Source organism: Juglans regia, chromosome 14 (assembly GCF_001411555.2).
Source record: "Juglans regia cultivar Chandler chromosome 14, Walnut 2.0, whole genome shotgun sequence".
Classification (NCBI taxonomy): Eukaryota; Viridiplantae; Streptophyta; class Magnoliopsida; order Fagales; family Juglandaceae; genus Juglans; species Juglans regia.
The window spans coordinates 14,400,125-14,415,736 of NC_049914.1; the positions used below are offsets into that span (position 1 = coordinate 14,400,125).

At 34.3% G+C, this 15,612-nt stretch overlaps 1 protein-coding gene across 1 annotated transcript; it reads right to left on the minus strand.

Annotated features, from left to right (window-relative positions):
* Window positions 1-7,422: 7,422 nt before the first annotated feature.
* Window positions 7,423-15,038, minus strand: LOC108990323 (cell division cycle protein 48 homolog). Its single transcript, XM_018964246.2, has 9 exons — window positions 14,843-15,038; window positions 14,570-14,735; window positions 13,097-13,325; window positions 10,565-11,331; window positions 9,708-9,929; window positions 9,534-9,605; window positions 9,156-9,437; window positions 8,499-8,858; window positions 7,423-7,957 (listed from the first exon to the last, which is right to left on the minus strand). Exons 1-9 carry the CDS (start codon window positions 14,869-14,871, stop codon window positions 7,667-7,669), a joined length of 2,418 nt encoding a protein of 805 aa, XP_018819791.2. The 5' UTR covers window positions 14,872-15,038; the 3' UTR covers window positions 7,423-7,666.
* Window positions 15,039-15,612: the final 574 nt, after the last annotated feature.

Sequence of the window (15,612 nt, forward strand, 5' to 3'; positions counted from 1 at the left end):
TAGGAAAATATAACAAATAGATTTCCAATCATTTAATACCTATTAAGAAAAGATAAATATAGTTGACTTATCTCTTATCAACATTTATCAATTTTATGTTAATAGTTATCATATTTAGCAAATTAAATTTAGAAGTGGAGAACATGGTTTTGAATTCCATTCCCTTCCAATCCGAATGGTCGAAATTTTTCGTTCTAGTGTAGTACTCAGTGGCGGTACCCCCTACATCCCCATTCCTTTTGTTCTAAATTTTCGGCCCATTTCGATCAATTCGGATCATTTTGGTCGAAATTTGCATTCCAAACTCCATTCCATTCCAAACTATTTTAGTGGTAAATTTGTGATTTTCTTAAGTTTCTTGATGGCATTTATGTAAATTTAATATCTAAAAGTATTGGTACACCAAAATTTATTAATTTTAAGATCGAAACAATACACCGGAACGCATCGATACCGAAATATTCTATTTCAATGCTTAAATCAAAATAATTACCGAAACGAAATTTAAAACATTAATAGAGAGTCCTATTGTATTTAACTTATAAAAAATGTGGTATAACTCAAATCATTAAATTTGAAAAAAATATATATATTGATTAAGACTTTAAAAAATCTAGCCCATAGATTATACTAAGCAAACTAGAGGATCTTAGGTGCCGTTTGGATAGTGAGTTGAGATGAGATGAGTTGAGATAAAAATAATATCGTTAGAATATTATTTTTTAATATTATTATCGTCTTGAGATTTGAGAAAGTTGAATTGTTTATCATGTTTGTGTAAAAAATTTTAAAAAATTGTAATAATGAAATGAAATGAGTTGAAATCACTTCTCAATCTAAACTTGATCTTAATCCTTACTTTTTCTTTAAACTTTCCATAAGCAACTTTAGGACTTCGTAATTGAGCAATAAAGTGCAATTATGAAAACATCTATTTAGTTAATGGAAGACATATACATGATATATACCTTCTCCTTCTACTGTTTTGGTGAGATACTGTCCGTCGATCTTTAAATTTATTATTTTAAAAAACAAGAACTAATTTCATGATTAATAAATATTGTTACAATTTCAATAACTTAGAATAAGTTAAAAAGATGTAACATATATATGTATATATAGCGCCATAACTCTGAATTAATGATCCTGATCAGGTAGCAATGCCGTCATTATTACTAGCTATAATTGTAACATTCTAACTTTTCTGGAATGAAAATTAATTCGTAATTAAGCACTACGATCTAACGTCGTATACGTCGATCATAACCAAGTACTCATTAATGTTAGCTATATTATTATTATATGTGAATCTCAGGATTAAATTAAAGAGAAATAATTTGTACAAGTTTTAAATAAACAAATCTCATATAAACTTTTGTAAAAAAATAGATCTCACATTAAAAAAATGTAAAAAAAAAAAAAAAACTTTTATTTATTAGTAGAATCTATTATTTTACAAAAAGCTTGTATGGGACTTGTCTATTTGGAACTTGTATATAACATTACTCATTCAATTAATTTAAGAAGAATAAAACATAAAAAATAAATAAAAATAAGTATTGTATGCTGTATGTGAGGATGATGAGTAACAAAATTCTGAGTAATGCTATACATCACACTCTTATTCTAATTTTATTCCACTATATATGTAAGATATGACACATTAATCACTATTAGATAATAAAGAATGATCTATTAAATGATTGCTCAATAGTAATAAGTATGTTACATCTCACATAATGGGATGAAAATAAAATTGTAGTATAATGTATAAAATTTTCCATATATATATAGACACACGCACATATTTAGTGATCATCAGCAGAAAATACTCTCATATGACAGCATCTAAATTTTCAGAGAATTAATCCTCGGTTATTGCAAAACAAAAAACATTCAAACCTTAATTACAAGCTAGCTAGTCCTTAATCGTGGACATGATTGATCTCACAATGGTTTTGGATATATAGCTGGAGGGTACATTTTAGCACACAGTACTTTCGCTGATATCCTCTTTTTAATTATATATCGATCCGTACGCGTACTTGATCATGCATTAATTTATGATTGCATCTTCTAATCCATATTCTCCATGTGATGAAAGAAGGTAACAAGCCAATCTCGTGACATTGCAGTTGAAAAAAAGTAGTCAAAAAATATTTGCATTCCAAATATATATATATATATATATATACACACAAGAGACATTAATATATATATATATATATATATAATTTCCTTAAAAGTTCAATTGGTTATTACATCGAAGCTCATATATATATATATATATATGTATGTATATGTTCAAGCGTCGTGACATTAATGTAACAATAACAATATGTGTATTCATCATCTATACACCACATATTTTGTAAGAAAAAAAAATAAAAATAAATATGATGTATAAAGATGATAATTAGTATAATATTTCATATATATATATATAATACACTGATGTACAACTTTAATTTGTACAACTAGTATTTAATAAAATATTAATTTTTCTAATTTATTTAAATTCTTTTAAACTTTGATGAGTTTGAATTAAAAGAAAATATTATTTTATTCATGAAGAGTTTCAAAAAGTATATTTTCCCAATTGTAATGGTCATTAATTATTAATTATGTGAGTTGATATATAATTGGTATCATCAGTGCGAAGAGGTACATATATAATTAAGGAAGTCCCTCATGAGATGTAAATCGCATGATTCTGACATGCATATAGATCATCACGAGTTCCAATTAATTAATTAGCCCATTTAATATCTAGCATATATGCATGCAAGAAAATTTGGAATCACCAGATAATATATTATATAGTACCATTGTTCGCTATCAAGTAATTTAATGCATGGTACTATATATATATATGAGGTAATTTCTGAAGGACTAAGATCAATGCGTACTCATATTCATATATGTTGGTGGTAGGGGAGCAGGAACTGCAGAGTTTTACATTGCATATTCTGCAATTTAAGAGTCTCGTATCTAAGCTAAAACCCTTCATTAATATAAGCTAGCTAGAGTCCTTATTTCCTGGCCTAGCTACCACCGACGGGTACGGTGCATATATATTGAATTTGCAGCATTATGTTTTTGTATTCCTACCTCTATGCATGATTAAATGCAGTACTACTAATTAATAATCATGGACTTGTGGGTTTTTATTGTTTGAAGTTTAATTACTATTTATATATATATATATGCATGCAAGGTACATGCCCGGCCGGCCTGTTCAGGGCCTTCAATATCATAGTCCTAATTCAGTGATTATACAAAAAAGTTGTTGGTTGATAGGTCAGATTATTGATCTTTGCCACCCTCCATATATAATTATAAGTTACCTTGTCTCTGCAACGCTTTAATTTGCTTGCTGACCCAATGGAAAGATCCGGCCAGTTGCCTGCATCAGGGAAAAACAAGAGAAAGATATATGATCTAAACTGCATCTCATCATGATGAAATGATATTCATGATGTGTTTGTAATATTGAAACATTTTAATCACTAAATTATTTTGGGATTTGTTTTCATCATGAAACATGAATATATATATATATATATATATATATATATATATATATTCTTTATGATCACAAGAATATTGACCCATGCAAGATTCAACTGGCCATGCCAATAATCCAACAATATTCTAATATTCTAGATAGAAAAATTTTACTCATCATCTTTAATTCTTTTTATCATCTCATGATATGACATTAAAGTGATATTAAATAATAGGTTCACAAGTAAAATATAATAAATAGTCTTTAATCATCTAATATTACATCATTGAATATGATAAGAAGATGATGAGAGAATGAATGATGATTATGTAAAACTGCATGTTAAAGAGTTAATGCTAGGGAATTAATCACAAATTAAACAAGACGAACACAAGGATCGATTTTAGATATTGGATTCGAGGTGAAAATATGCACTATATATAATTTTATATAATCAAATGGCCTGAAACAAACAAATAAATATATAAGCTATTTAATATTACATATTCAATCCATTAATTTATAACCAACCATGACATCCTCCCAAGCATAACTGTTTGCCATTTTCTACCAAATATCCCTGAAATTTCAAATTTAAAATATGACTGCGCGCATAGAACTGTAAAAAGAATTTTTTTTTTTTTTCCTTTGTGTAAAAAAAAGAGACGAGAAAGCGCGGCAACATCCTAGCTTGCTGCTAGGACATTTGGAAATTGAGGGCATCAAGCACTTATAGGAAATCTTCTGATTATTTATAGTTCCTTGTTTTAAAAAACTCCATTGGCAGTATATATTAAATAGGAGATCATGATCTTTTATTAAAGTGGATAGATAGATAGATAGATAGAGAGAGAGAGATTTACCGTAGATCATATTAAAAGCAACTTCCGATCAAGTCGGTCGGACTTTTCCACCTCGTCAGGTCGGGTCGGATGAACAATCCTAATCTTAGTTAAAAGTTTAGTATTTAAATATTTGGACTCAACAGTCATGAAGACTGCTATCTAACAAAGTCCTCATGTAAATTTGGCATAATGTATGCTTAATTATACGTCGGAGTGTTGTGAGCACAACATAATTGATCACTAGTAGTGTGTAATTAGTTAATAATTCTGATCTGACGAAAGAAAATTAGAATAAAAAAAATAAAAAAAAAAGGTCATCAAGTATTTAAAGTGCCTATCCACAAATCCTTTATACATCTACATAACATAGTCACGCACAGTGCACATGCAACCTTAAATTGGAAAGGAAAAAAAAAAAAAAAGGTATATATTTATGGAGCAAACAGTAGTTTGAGAGACATGATTTTGAATATGGATATTGCAATAACATAAACTCACGGGCATCGTCACTTGTTTGATCCACATTCAAAAAGTACGTACCCACCACACGCCCCAAAAGTAATTTCATTGCAATATAGTAGTGAGATGTGCCAGACCTGCAGTCTTCTTCAGCTACTCACGAGCCCATTTAATTCCCTTTTCCTTTTCAAACTCTCTGCATGCTACCACCTCCCTTTAACTTGCCCTCTTACGTACTATAAATATCTCCAAACCCACGAACTAACTCTGCCACGAACCAACCAAAAACCCCAACTCAAGTACCCTAAATATTGCAGTATTCTTCCATGACAACATTCTACGTGTTGGTGTTCTGTGATCTCCTCCTCATTTTATCTTCTTTACACACGAACATGGCCGCTCGAGAAATCCCATCTAGCGCTCCGAGCACGATTGTGAGGCCATTTGCTTCTGAAGCTCACGAGGACGTAACCATCAAGCCTCGGTTCCATCACAAGCATCGAGTTTTCAGAGGAAAGGAATTGAAGAATTGCTTACCCAAAGGCCGGTTTAGACATTCCTCTGCTCCGAGCCGCTTCGTGAACTACCACTCGCTTGTCTATCCAGGGTGTGCTTCTTCTAACAGGCATTAACGACGACGCATGCATGTTTCGGGATTATTTAAGGAAAAAAAAAAGAATTTAATTGATCGAGGTGACGATTGAGGTTGCTATATATATATATATATATATATATATATATGCATCGTTCTTCTGGCTTTCATGGCGCTCGCGGTTTGAGTAATTCGATGGGGATATTTTATATATATATTTGAGAGAATTATTGTAAGACTTCTCTCGTAACTATACCACCTAATAGTTTTGGATGATAGTTTTTTGGGTTGATCATTGTATTCATAGTCGTAGGTTCTAATTCTCCTTTTACTTCTTCTTCTATTTTCTTTTCTTTATTATTTTTTTTTCCCTGTTTGATCTACTGGCTAAATGTAAGCATGCAAGCCATTTTTTAACTATATATATATATATGCAGCCTACCAAACGTATCTGTGTTGCGTACATCAGCTTGCAATAATTAGCGCCAACGCAAGCTCTTCCATTACTCCTTAATTAGGAGGCAAAAATCATGAAAAACAAAAATTAAACCATGTGTTGCGCGCGAAGCTAAGGTTATAATACGTACTACTACTACCTAATTTAAAATTAAGAAAATTCATATAAGTACTTTCGAATTATGGATAGTGCCCTTATATATATAATTAATGTAGGATAGAATAAATAGGAGTTTCGCGTATTCATACTCCAAAAGTTGGTAATAATTACTAGTACTGTTGCATTGAATCTAAAATAAATCCGGGATTTAAATTCCAGCCACTAAATTCTGACATCGAGAGAATCATGCATTCTCTTTGTACCAGCTTGACATCGAAAGCCCAAAAAAAATAAGTAGAGTTGTTTTTAGGCCCGTTTGGTTGGATTCTATTAAGATCAATTCAGTTCAGTTTAATTTTAAATTGAATCTAACATTTAAATATTTAATTTTCAAATTACTAAATCCATCTCAACTCTTAACATCTTTACACGTAGAACCAATAATCTTTTTCAATTCAACACTTCTTTATATGTAAGACTTACAATTTTTTTCAAATTCTCATAAATATATCTAAACTCATTTTAACATCCTAACACATCTAAACTCATCTTAAATGGACTCCACAAAACTTATTTTATCATCTCAACTCAATACTATTCATAAAGAATTCAACTCATTTCAACTCAACTCAATATCCAAACGCAGCCTTAAACTCATTTTAAATAGAAGGAGATCGTCCATAATTTAAAATTTTGAAATTCAAATAATAGAATTACAATGTAATTAATTAACAAAGTGGTTCACTATTATATTAATTGGTTGTAAATTGAATTATAAAACAATTGTAAAAATATTGCCATATATTCGGATGCAAAGAGCAATAATTCACGTATATAATGTCTTTTACACCGCTATTCAGGGCCCAAATGCACCGTGCATCCTGAGGCTTTTCATCATCATGGCATTCACAAGATTGACACAGCACTCACCCGCCAAGGTCCACACTGCATTGTGCGTTTGATTATATTTAACCAAAGATTTTGTACGAGAAACACATGATCTTTCATTATTCAGCTGCAACGCACACTACTAAGGCTGCATTTAATTTCTTGACCGAACTCAACTCAATTAAGTTCAGTTCAAATTTAAACCTATTCTAACATCTAAATATTCAACTCTCAAATCACTAAACTCATCTCAACTCAAAACCTCTTTACACGTGAGACCAATAACCTTTTTTAACTCAACACCTACTTACACATGAAATTCACAATTTTTTTCAACTTTCCATAAATACATCTAAATCCATCTTAACATCCAAACTCATCTTAAGTAGACTCCACATAACTCTTTTTACCATATTAACTCATTATTATTTATAAAAAACTCAACATCTAAACACAGACTAAGATTATTATCTCATGCCCCAAGCATATGAAAAAGGTTGGTCTTAGGCTTGGTTCCCCCATCATCGATTAATACCCTACCTGACGGGAAATAACGTAGCCACGTCGACAGAACTATCGAGAAATACTCATGATCTCCATTCATAACCCCATTCGAATTCTTTTGTTTTTTCAAGTTCATCATTTAGAAGTTCTATCCGTAAATAACGAGGAAGAAAACTGTTAACCGATCAGGATGTTTAGCCCAGTGATCCTACATGCTTGCTTGGAACCAGAAAAATGCAGAGTTAAAACAGTAACCGTAGGAAAGCATGCATTAAGGCAAACAGGCGTCTCTGAGGATTTGATAAACATAAAACCTAGCTATACAAATCATCTTCATCAGCCCCACCAGCAGAAGTGGCGAATGGATCTGCCCCCGTGGCCCCGGTTTGGGTCTCAGAGAACCTGAATTCAGTTCCAAAACCTCTAGACTGCTGCAACGTCTGAGCAAAAGCCTGGTATTTGCGTATATCAGCATCGCTGACACTCCTCCGAGCATACTTCATGGACTCCTCAAAATGAGCAGCTTTGATCTCTGACACCTCATCCTCCACATCCTCCTCCATAGCCTCTGGATTCTCCCTTCCCCTTCTCTCCCTCTCTATATCCTGCAATAATATCAAATTTAAATAAAAACTCGTGTCAAGCTATATCTGTGTAATAATTATTGCACCCCACTGTTTAAAAATTAAAACATTCCTTTCACATTTTTTAGGAAAATGATTGGTTGCCCTCCAAATGTGCCCCCTAGTGCATTTTTTTTTTTTTTTTAATGTATAAAAAAAGGTACACTGGATGTATAAAAAGAGAAAACGCCTAGCTAGGGACCAGAAATAGATACAAGGAAATTAGATATAAGAAATAGATATAAGGAAATCATCAACAAAGCCCAAGGAGGAAGAAATTAGAAACTAATCCAATCTAGGCCAAACCCAAAGCTATAGAAAAAACAATATACATTACAATTATAAATGCATTCCTCCAAAACTATTGAAGAAATGAGAATTTGAGGACTACATGAAAGAATGAAGATGCAGAATGGCAATGGAGTACGGTTTTCCAAGAGGAACAGACAAGGCAACACATTTTCTAGACCTTTCAAAAATTGATAATGGGACTCAAAATCAAGGAACATGTGAAAAAGATTACCTTTTCTATGTTCTCTCTTATAGCATACTTGCATGCCCGCTGGCATATCTCTGTAATGTCAGCCCCACTGAAACCTTGAGTGTACTTGGCCAGTGCTCTCAAATCAACATCTTTTGAGACAGGTGATTTTCTCAAGCATGATTTAAAAATTTGATGCCGCGAATCCTCATCAGGAAGAGGAATATAAATTAATTGGTCGAGACGACCTGGCCTCAGAAGTGCAGGATCAATTATGTCAGGCCTGTTGGTGGCTCCAATTATGAAGACAGTCTTTTTTGCAGACATGCCATCCATCTCAGTAAGGAGTTGGTTCAGAACTCGATCAGCAGCACCACCTCCATCCCCAGCGCTGCTTCCTCTCTGCAACAATAATGATTAAAAAATTAAATCTAAACCAAGACCAACAAATCAATCAGACGGGATAATATGAAAAGCAGGATTTAATCATGTAACCCAAACAAAATATCAACCATTACTCAATTAAGAGCCAAAGCTTTCATTTACTTTTATCTGTTAAAAACTACCCATACATTCTGTGTGGAGTCTACTATGCAAAGTTCCAAAAGACAATTCATTGGAGTCAAACAATTCCTTTTTTAAAGCTGCGAGAATATTACGTACTAAAACTTAAAAGCCTAAATTCAAACAAGAAACAACCTGAGTAGCAATTGAGTCGAGCTCATCAAAGAAAAGCACACATGGCGCAGATTGTCGAGCCTTGTCAAAAATTTCTCGAACATTGGCTTCACTCTCACCAAACCACATTGTCAGCAGTTCAGGGCCTTTGACACTAATGAAGTTTGCTTGACATTCATTTGCAATTGCCTTGGCCAAGAGAGTTTTCCCACATCCTGGGGGACCATAGAAAAGGACCCCTTTTGAAGGTGACATTCCAAATTTCTCAAACTTCTCTGGGTGCTCCACAGGATACTGAACAGTCTGTCACAGAGAGAAGGCAAAACAAGTTTACAGATATTCAATGGTAAAAGAATTCACAAGAAATAAACCGAAATCCAATCTAGAAGAAAGACTTGCCTCTTGAAGCTCCCGCTTAACATTATCAAGGCCTCCAATGTCCTCCCAGCTGACATTAGGCACTTCAACAACCTGTTCAAACATTAATCAATCGAAAATTTTACCTTAAAATTTATGCATCTATACAACAAGAGTAAAGAAACCTAGCAAAAGATTTCATCAAAATGAACTCACAGTTTCACGCAAAGCAGATGGGTTGCTCGTTCCAAGAGCAGTGTGGAAGTGCTCATTGGTAACGGCCATGGAGTTAAGTATCTCAACATCAATAGATTCATCTTCCAAGTCAATCACATCCATCTTCTCTCTAATGCACTGCAGTGCGGCTTCAGTACAGAGAGCTGCAAGATCAGCACCAACATACCCATGGGTATCTTTTGAAATTCTTTCCAAGTCAACCTGTAGAGTAAGCAGAATTTACTACTAGTTCTATGGTAATAAAGTTAGGCATCTATATTAACAGAACATGAGATGTAAAATCTATTACCTATATATTTCTGGAGCGTCCTCTTTGTTTTCTAATCAGCCACCTCATCATTTCATTTTATGGTAGTAACCCATCACAACCCTCCACATGCTAAAAACCCCCTCTATTGTATTGTCTTTATTACTACAATAAACTCACTCGATTATCGAAATGAAGATTTTTTTTTAAAACAAATAGTCTGAAGATGAAATGTTTGCTACCATTTATGACTACTAATTCAATGGAGAGGGCAAAAAAGACTTTTCATCTTATTCTGGATATTGATTTCCCATTACTTCTCTCTTTGGCTTTCCCAACATTAATCTTATTGTAGTTATTGACTTTTTGCTCTTTACTCTTTTGACTTCCTCATGTAATAACTATTATATTTTAATTGCACAGGTCGACGACTAGTTTACTAGAAGTTCAAGCAAATGCTGAGTTCATATTGCAGGTCATGTGCCATCATAGTATTTCGAGTCCACAATTAGATCCAAATCCACAAGAATCTGTTCCAGCTCTAATATATATCATACACTGGACAACAAGGTCAAAATAGGAAACTTACATCATCAGAGAGCTTCATGTTCTTGGTATGGATACGAAGAACTTCAAGACGCCCAACTTCATCAGGAACACCAATGTCTATTTCCCTATCAAACCGACCAAACCTTCTCAAAGCCGAGTCAATGCTGTTTGGACGATTTGTAGCCCCAATAACAATAACATGAGCCCGAGATTTCAGTCCATCCATAAGAGTCAACAGTTGTGAAACAATTCGCCTTTCAACTTCACCATGTGTCTTCTCCCTCTTAGGAGCAATAGAGTCAAGCTCATCAATGAAAATAATAGATGGAGCATTCTTCTCAGCTTCTTCAAATGCCTTCCGGAGATTACTCTCACTCTCTCCAGCCAATTTGGACATTATCTCCGGCCCATTAATACAGAAAAAGAACGCCCCAGTCTCATTAGCAACAGCCCTTGCTATTAATGTTTTTCCAGATCCCGGGGGTCCATAAAGCAGAATTCCTTTAGGTGGCTTCACACCAATTGATTTGAAAAGCTGAGGATGCCTTAGTGGCAGCTCCACTAACTCACGAATCTGAGCCATCTGCTTCCGAACACCACCCACATCATCATAACCAATTTCATCCAACCTATCCTCATCCTCCCTTCTAACAGGTTCCCCCTCACAGAAGATTTCAGTATCTGGGGCAACCACACAATAGTCCCCAGGGTCAGTTTCAATGACCTTGAACTCCACACTTCTCATACCTCCTCTGACAAGGAATAAATCTCCCTTCTTAACAGGACGATAAGCCTCCAAGAAATAAGCTGCAAACTCAACAATTGAAATGGTGTTGCATTACATTAGAAAGGATTCAACCAGTGATTCAATAAGAACTCTTGCCATAAAAAACAGACTTCGAATGTCATACATCTTAAAAGCACATTTTGAAGGGGAATTTTCAAGTAATATACCTATTTTGGTCAGTGTTCAAAATTTTCTATTAAAACCAAATGTCATATTCAAAGGTCCACGGTTCCATTTGACGTAAATTGCAATCAATATATGCATGTAAGGTGAGACTCACAGTAGAATAAATCAATGATCTAAAACTCCCTGAACCTTGACACAATTGCACTGCCTCCTTTAGAACTTATGGAAAGAGTAAATAGATCCTTCTGTTAGACTTCCCTCTAAATTGATAGCTGCACCATGACAGTCATGTGGAATAACAACACACACAGCGAAAGAGACAGGCCGGATTAAGAGAAAATTTTTAGAAAAACAAAAAAAGGATAAGAAACACAAGAAGAGTGCTTCCTAAAAGAATCTTCTATCACCATAGCAACCTCCCTTCTCTACCACAACCCAATCCAACTGAGATTGCCAGATATAGTAGTTGTACTTGTCTTGAACCTTCTACACCCTAAGTATTTCCACATCCATGATGCAAGGGGCTTGAGACAAGTGGCCCAATATCAACAACTTGATATATCTTGATAGCCTCCATGGGGATGGATAACTGACAAGTCGCTTTTTACTGAACCCCAAGGCAGGTATAAAGTTCTGATCTTTCAGGGTCGTAGGTACCAATTTCACTTAAAAGTTAAAACATTTTTCCTTTTTCTTGTCTCTCGTTTGTGGTGGTTAGTGCAGTTTTGGATGGTGTTCGCTAAGATGTTAGAGATGGCAATGGTAGAGAGGGTCTAAACCGTGTCCTTTGGAAGCCCATCACAATCACATGGAAAATGAAGGCTAACAAAAGGCTTAGTTAACTTATCAAAAAATAAATTAAATAAAATAACATATGCTCCCAGTTGAACCCCTTATCCAAATAGAATAGGAGAAAGAGAGGAGCCACTAATCTCATTTGGCACAAGGAGGATATATTCGATCAATTCACAAAACCAACAAAAATAAAATAATTCATAATTTCAAACATAGGTGACAGTTCACATGTAAATCTCAATTCACCACCAACTAGAAAGAGTCCAGATCCCTTACTCTTTTGTAACCAAAAAAAAAAAAGAATCCTTATCTCATGGCTAAGAATACTCCCCAATTAATGGATGTCGAAGTTCATCAAGACCAAGAATTACTCTGATAATAATTTCATCGATGAAGCTGTCTTTGAGAAGAAGAAAATCATGTTCTGGATACCTCAAATATTTTAATTCCCAAATATTGGGACAATGCACCAGAGTGAACCATAACCAATGAAGGGACCCTCCATGCAACATACCGGAACTGTGTTAAATGGAAGACATAACAAAGCGAGGGTGGGAGTAATGACCTTGAATGAAGGCAAATGTTTACTTTCCTACAATCTTCAGCTTAAAATAACAAACAGTTTGAAAAAGTGTCTCAAGGGGAGGGAGAAAAGAAACAGTAAAAACCTTCTGCTTGAAATGAAGGAACTTAAGCATTGGCAAATGAATCAAAACATGATTTTTTTTCTGAATCTCTTTCTATTTCTTGCTAAATGAATTTCTAGTACACATTGCGTTAGCATTTTGAATGATAAATTCATTTCTCATCAAAGAAAAATGCATAAAAGAAGAAAGTATCCACATTCATGGTTAAAACACTTACGTTTCAGGTATGCATCAAACAGACTACCAGTAACCCCTTCAATAGTATCATCAACTGGCAGTATGTGGACACGTTTCCCATACTTCACATCAGGGCACTGGTGCACAGATACCACATCTCCAAGCCGAACCCTCAGATTTGATCTAACAACCTTGTTCATTCTAATCTTTGGAACCTCACACGTGTCATCAGCAAGAGCAATGCAGATTGTATCCTTACGTTTCTTGCCCTGCCATCCAGTTTGCCAAATATAATTTAAAAAAAAAAAAGGCATAACAAACAAAATACTCTCTACCGTTGCATTTATAAGTTTTATGAAACAAACACGAGCATGGGAATGCAAACAACAACCGCACATGAATACAATGACTTCAAAAATCAAGTTTTTGTTCATTAATCACACCCAAACTCCAACTATTTTCTGTGACGTCCTACTAATTTGTTGCAAATTCAAACAATCTTCATCGTACAGAAAAAACTTATAAAGACAAAGGCACCACCATAACTGCAAACAAATACAAAACAAAAAACGATATTCCCACGGAACTAGATTAGAAAACTTCCTATACAAGCTCTATCATTTCAAGGCACTAGGCTTAATTCAAGAATAATTTTCATGCCAAGGCTCTTTCCCAGAGACAATATCAAAATTTGAGGAGAGCAGACTTGGTTTGTGCAAACTGGCATTTAATTTGAAATAAAAAACTCTGGAAGAAATTTGAGGAGCATAACGCTTTTTTTTCCTGGGGGCCGAGAGGATTAATTAGCCATGTAGATCAATTGAAGTATAGAGGAACCTGACCGTGGACCTGGAATTGGTACCGGAACTGAACTACCCTAACTCCATGGCATTCAAGCTAATAAATACCAAATAAGGAACATCCATTGGCTGGCACAGATATCGAGAGTGATCATGAACTCCATTACTTCGTCAAGGAGGGAAGAAAAAAAAGAATTTATAAGTCATTAAAGATCGTAAACACTCAATCCTCCTAAAGTATTCATGGCATAGCAAAAAAGTGGAAGAAAAAAGAGTTAACCAGAGCTGAGAACAAACATTAACATACTGAGCTAGTCAAGTCCTCAAAGCACAACTCAACCCCCCAAGCTGTTTCACCAAACTCTTTGAAGCAAAAACAATATCCAAGGATTGTGCACCCAAGATAAAGCTCCATTATAGCCAAAATAAATAAATAAAACTCCGCAACCAACATCTTGGCTATTTCTCACAAAACAATGAAACAAACCCCTCAAAGCCTCTAAGTTCAACACAAACAAGCACGACAGCAATAATTCGTATAATTTTTCTTTTTATAAGTACAAATTGGGGAGGAAACCTTGTTACGATAAGTTTGCATCCCACGTAATATCCCTTGATTGTGCCTAAGGCCACTCATAAGCTTAACACAAACCTATTTCAGGAATCTAATCAAACCCTCTCCAACCATTACAATAAACCTACTAATCTATTACCTTGATGAGAATCGTATCACCGCGAAAGAGCTGGAGCTTCTCCATGGTCTCTGGGTGCAACGCCACTACCGAGTTGTCATCGTTGATCGCCTCGTCAACGACTAGCCGGTTTGGCGACTTTTTCCGCTCCAGAATCGCCGTCGAGAAGTCCTTCTTCCCTGATTTCCTGAAATCACCATCCAGGAAAAAAAAAACTACTAAATATCTGGAAATCAGGGTTCAAACAATCGACACTAAAATTTGCTACAATTATGGGGGAAGGAGTTGACTTACGAGTCAGAGGATTCGGGTTTGTTAGCCATAATTGGAGAGTTTTTCAGGATCGGAAAATTGTGAGACGAGGCGTAGATAGCTTGAGACAAGAGCGAGCGGGTTTATATGTTAAAAATTAGGGGCTCTAAGACCGACTTGTTTGGCAAGAAATATTTCTGCGGTGTGTTTGGCCGCTGGGAATTGGGAGATTGGGAATGGGAAACTATCACTGCCAACTCATTCACAATTTATAGATAATTTTGAATATAATAATATTTTTTATTATATTTAAACACATCAAATTAAAAATAAAAGTCGCCAAAGATATATGGTCTATGGCATAATATTCAAAACCTCCAAAATAAAGGTCTAGTTCAACCTCCTTCCCGAATAAAAAAAAATTAAAAGTAAAAGTCAAAATTAAATTTAAAATAATATTATTTTATTACATAGTTGTATATAAATTTTTATTTAGTAATAATTTTATCATTTTTCAATGGGAATGGCAATTGGATTTGGTGGCTTTATTAGATTAAGGCTATGTTTGGATAGTGAGCTAATCTTATATGATTTGTAAATATTTGTGAAAATATAATGATAAAAGATTAAATAATAATAAAAAATAGATAAATATCATATGATAAATATCATATCACTCTACTACGCAAACATAACATAAATCAACTTTGGGCCTTTTAAAATTGAAGCCCGCAACCATCATTGCTGGTGTGGGCTCTATTTACTATTTATAGTGTGCATAAAATACGATCAATTTAACGATGGTTCAAAAT

Coding starts and splice junctions, on each gene's coding strand:
- LOC108990323 (XM_018964246.2), bottom strand. CDS start 14,871: ATGGCTAACAAACCCGAATCCTCTGACTC. Junction 9,606..9,707: donor CATCTGCTTTGCGTGAAACT/GTGAGTTCATTT, acceptor ATGTTTGAACAG/GTTGTTGAAGTGCCTAATGT. Junction 8,859..9,155: donor TCGACTCAATTGCTACTCAG/GTTGTTTCTTGT, acceptor TTATTGTTGCAG/AGAGGAAGCAGCGCTGGGGA.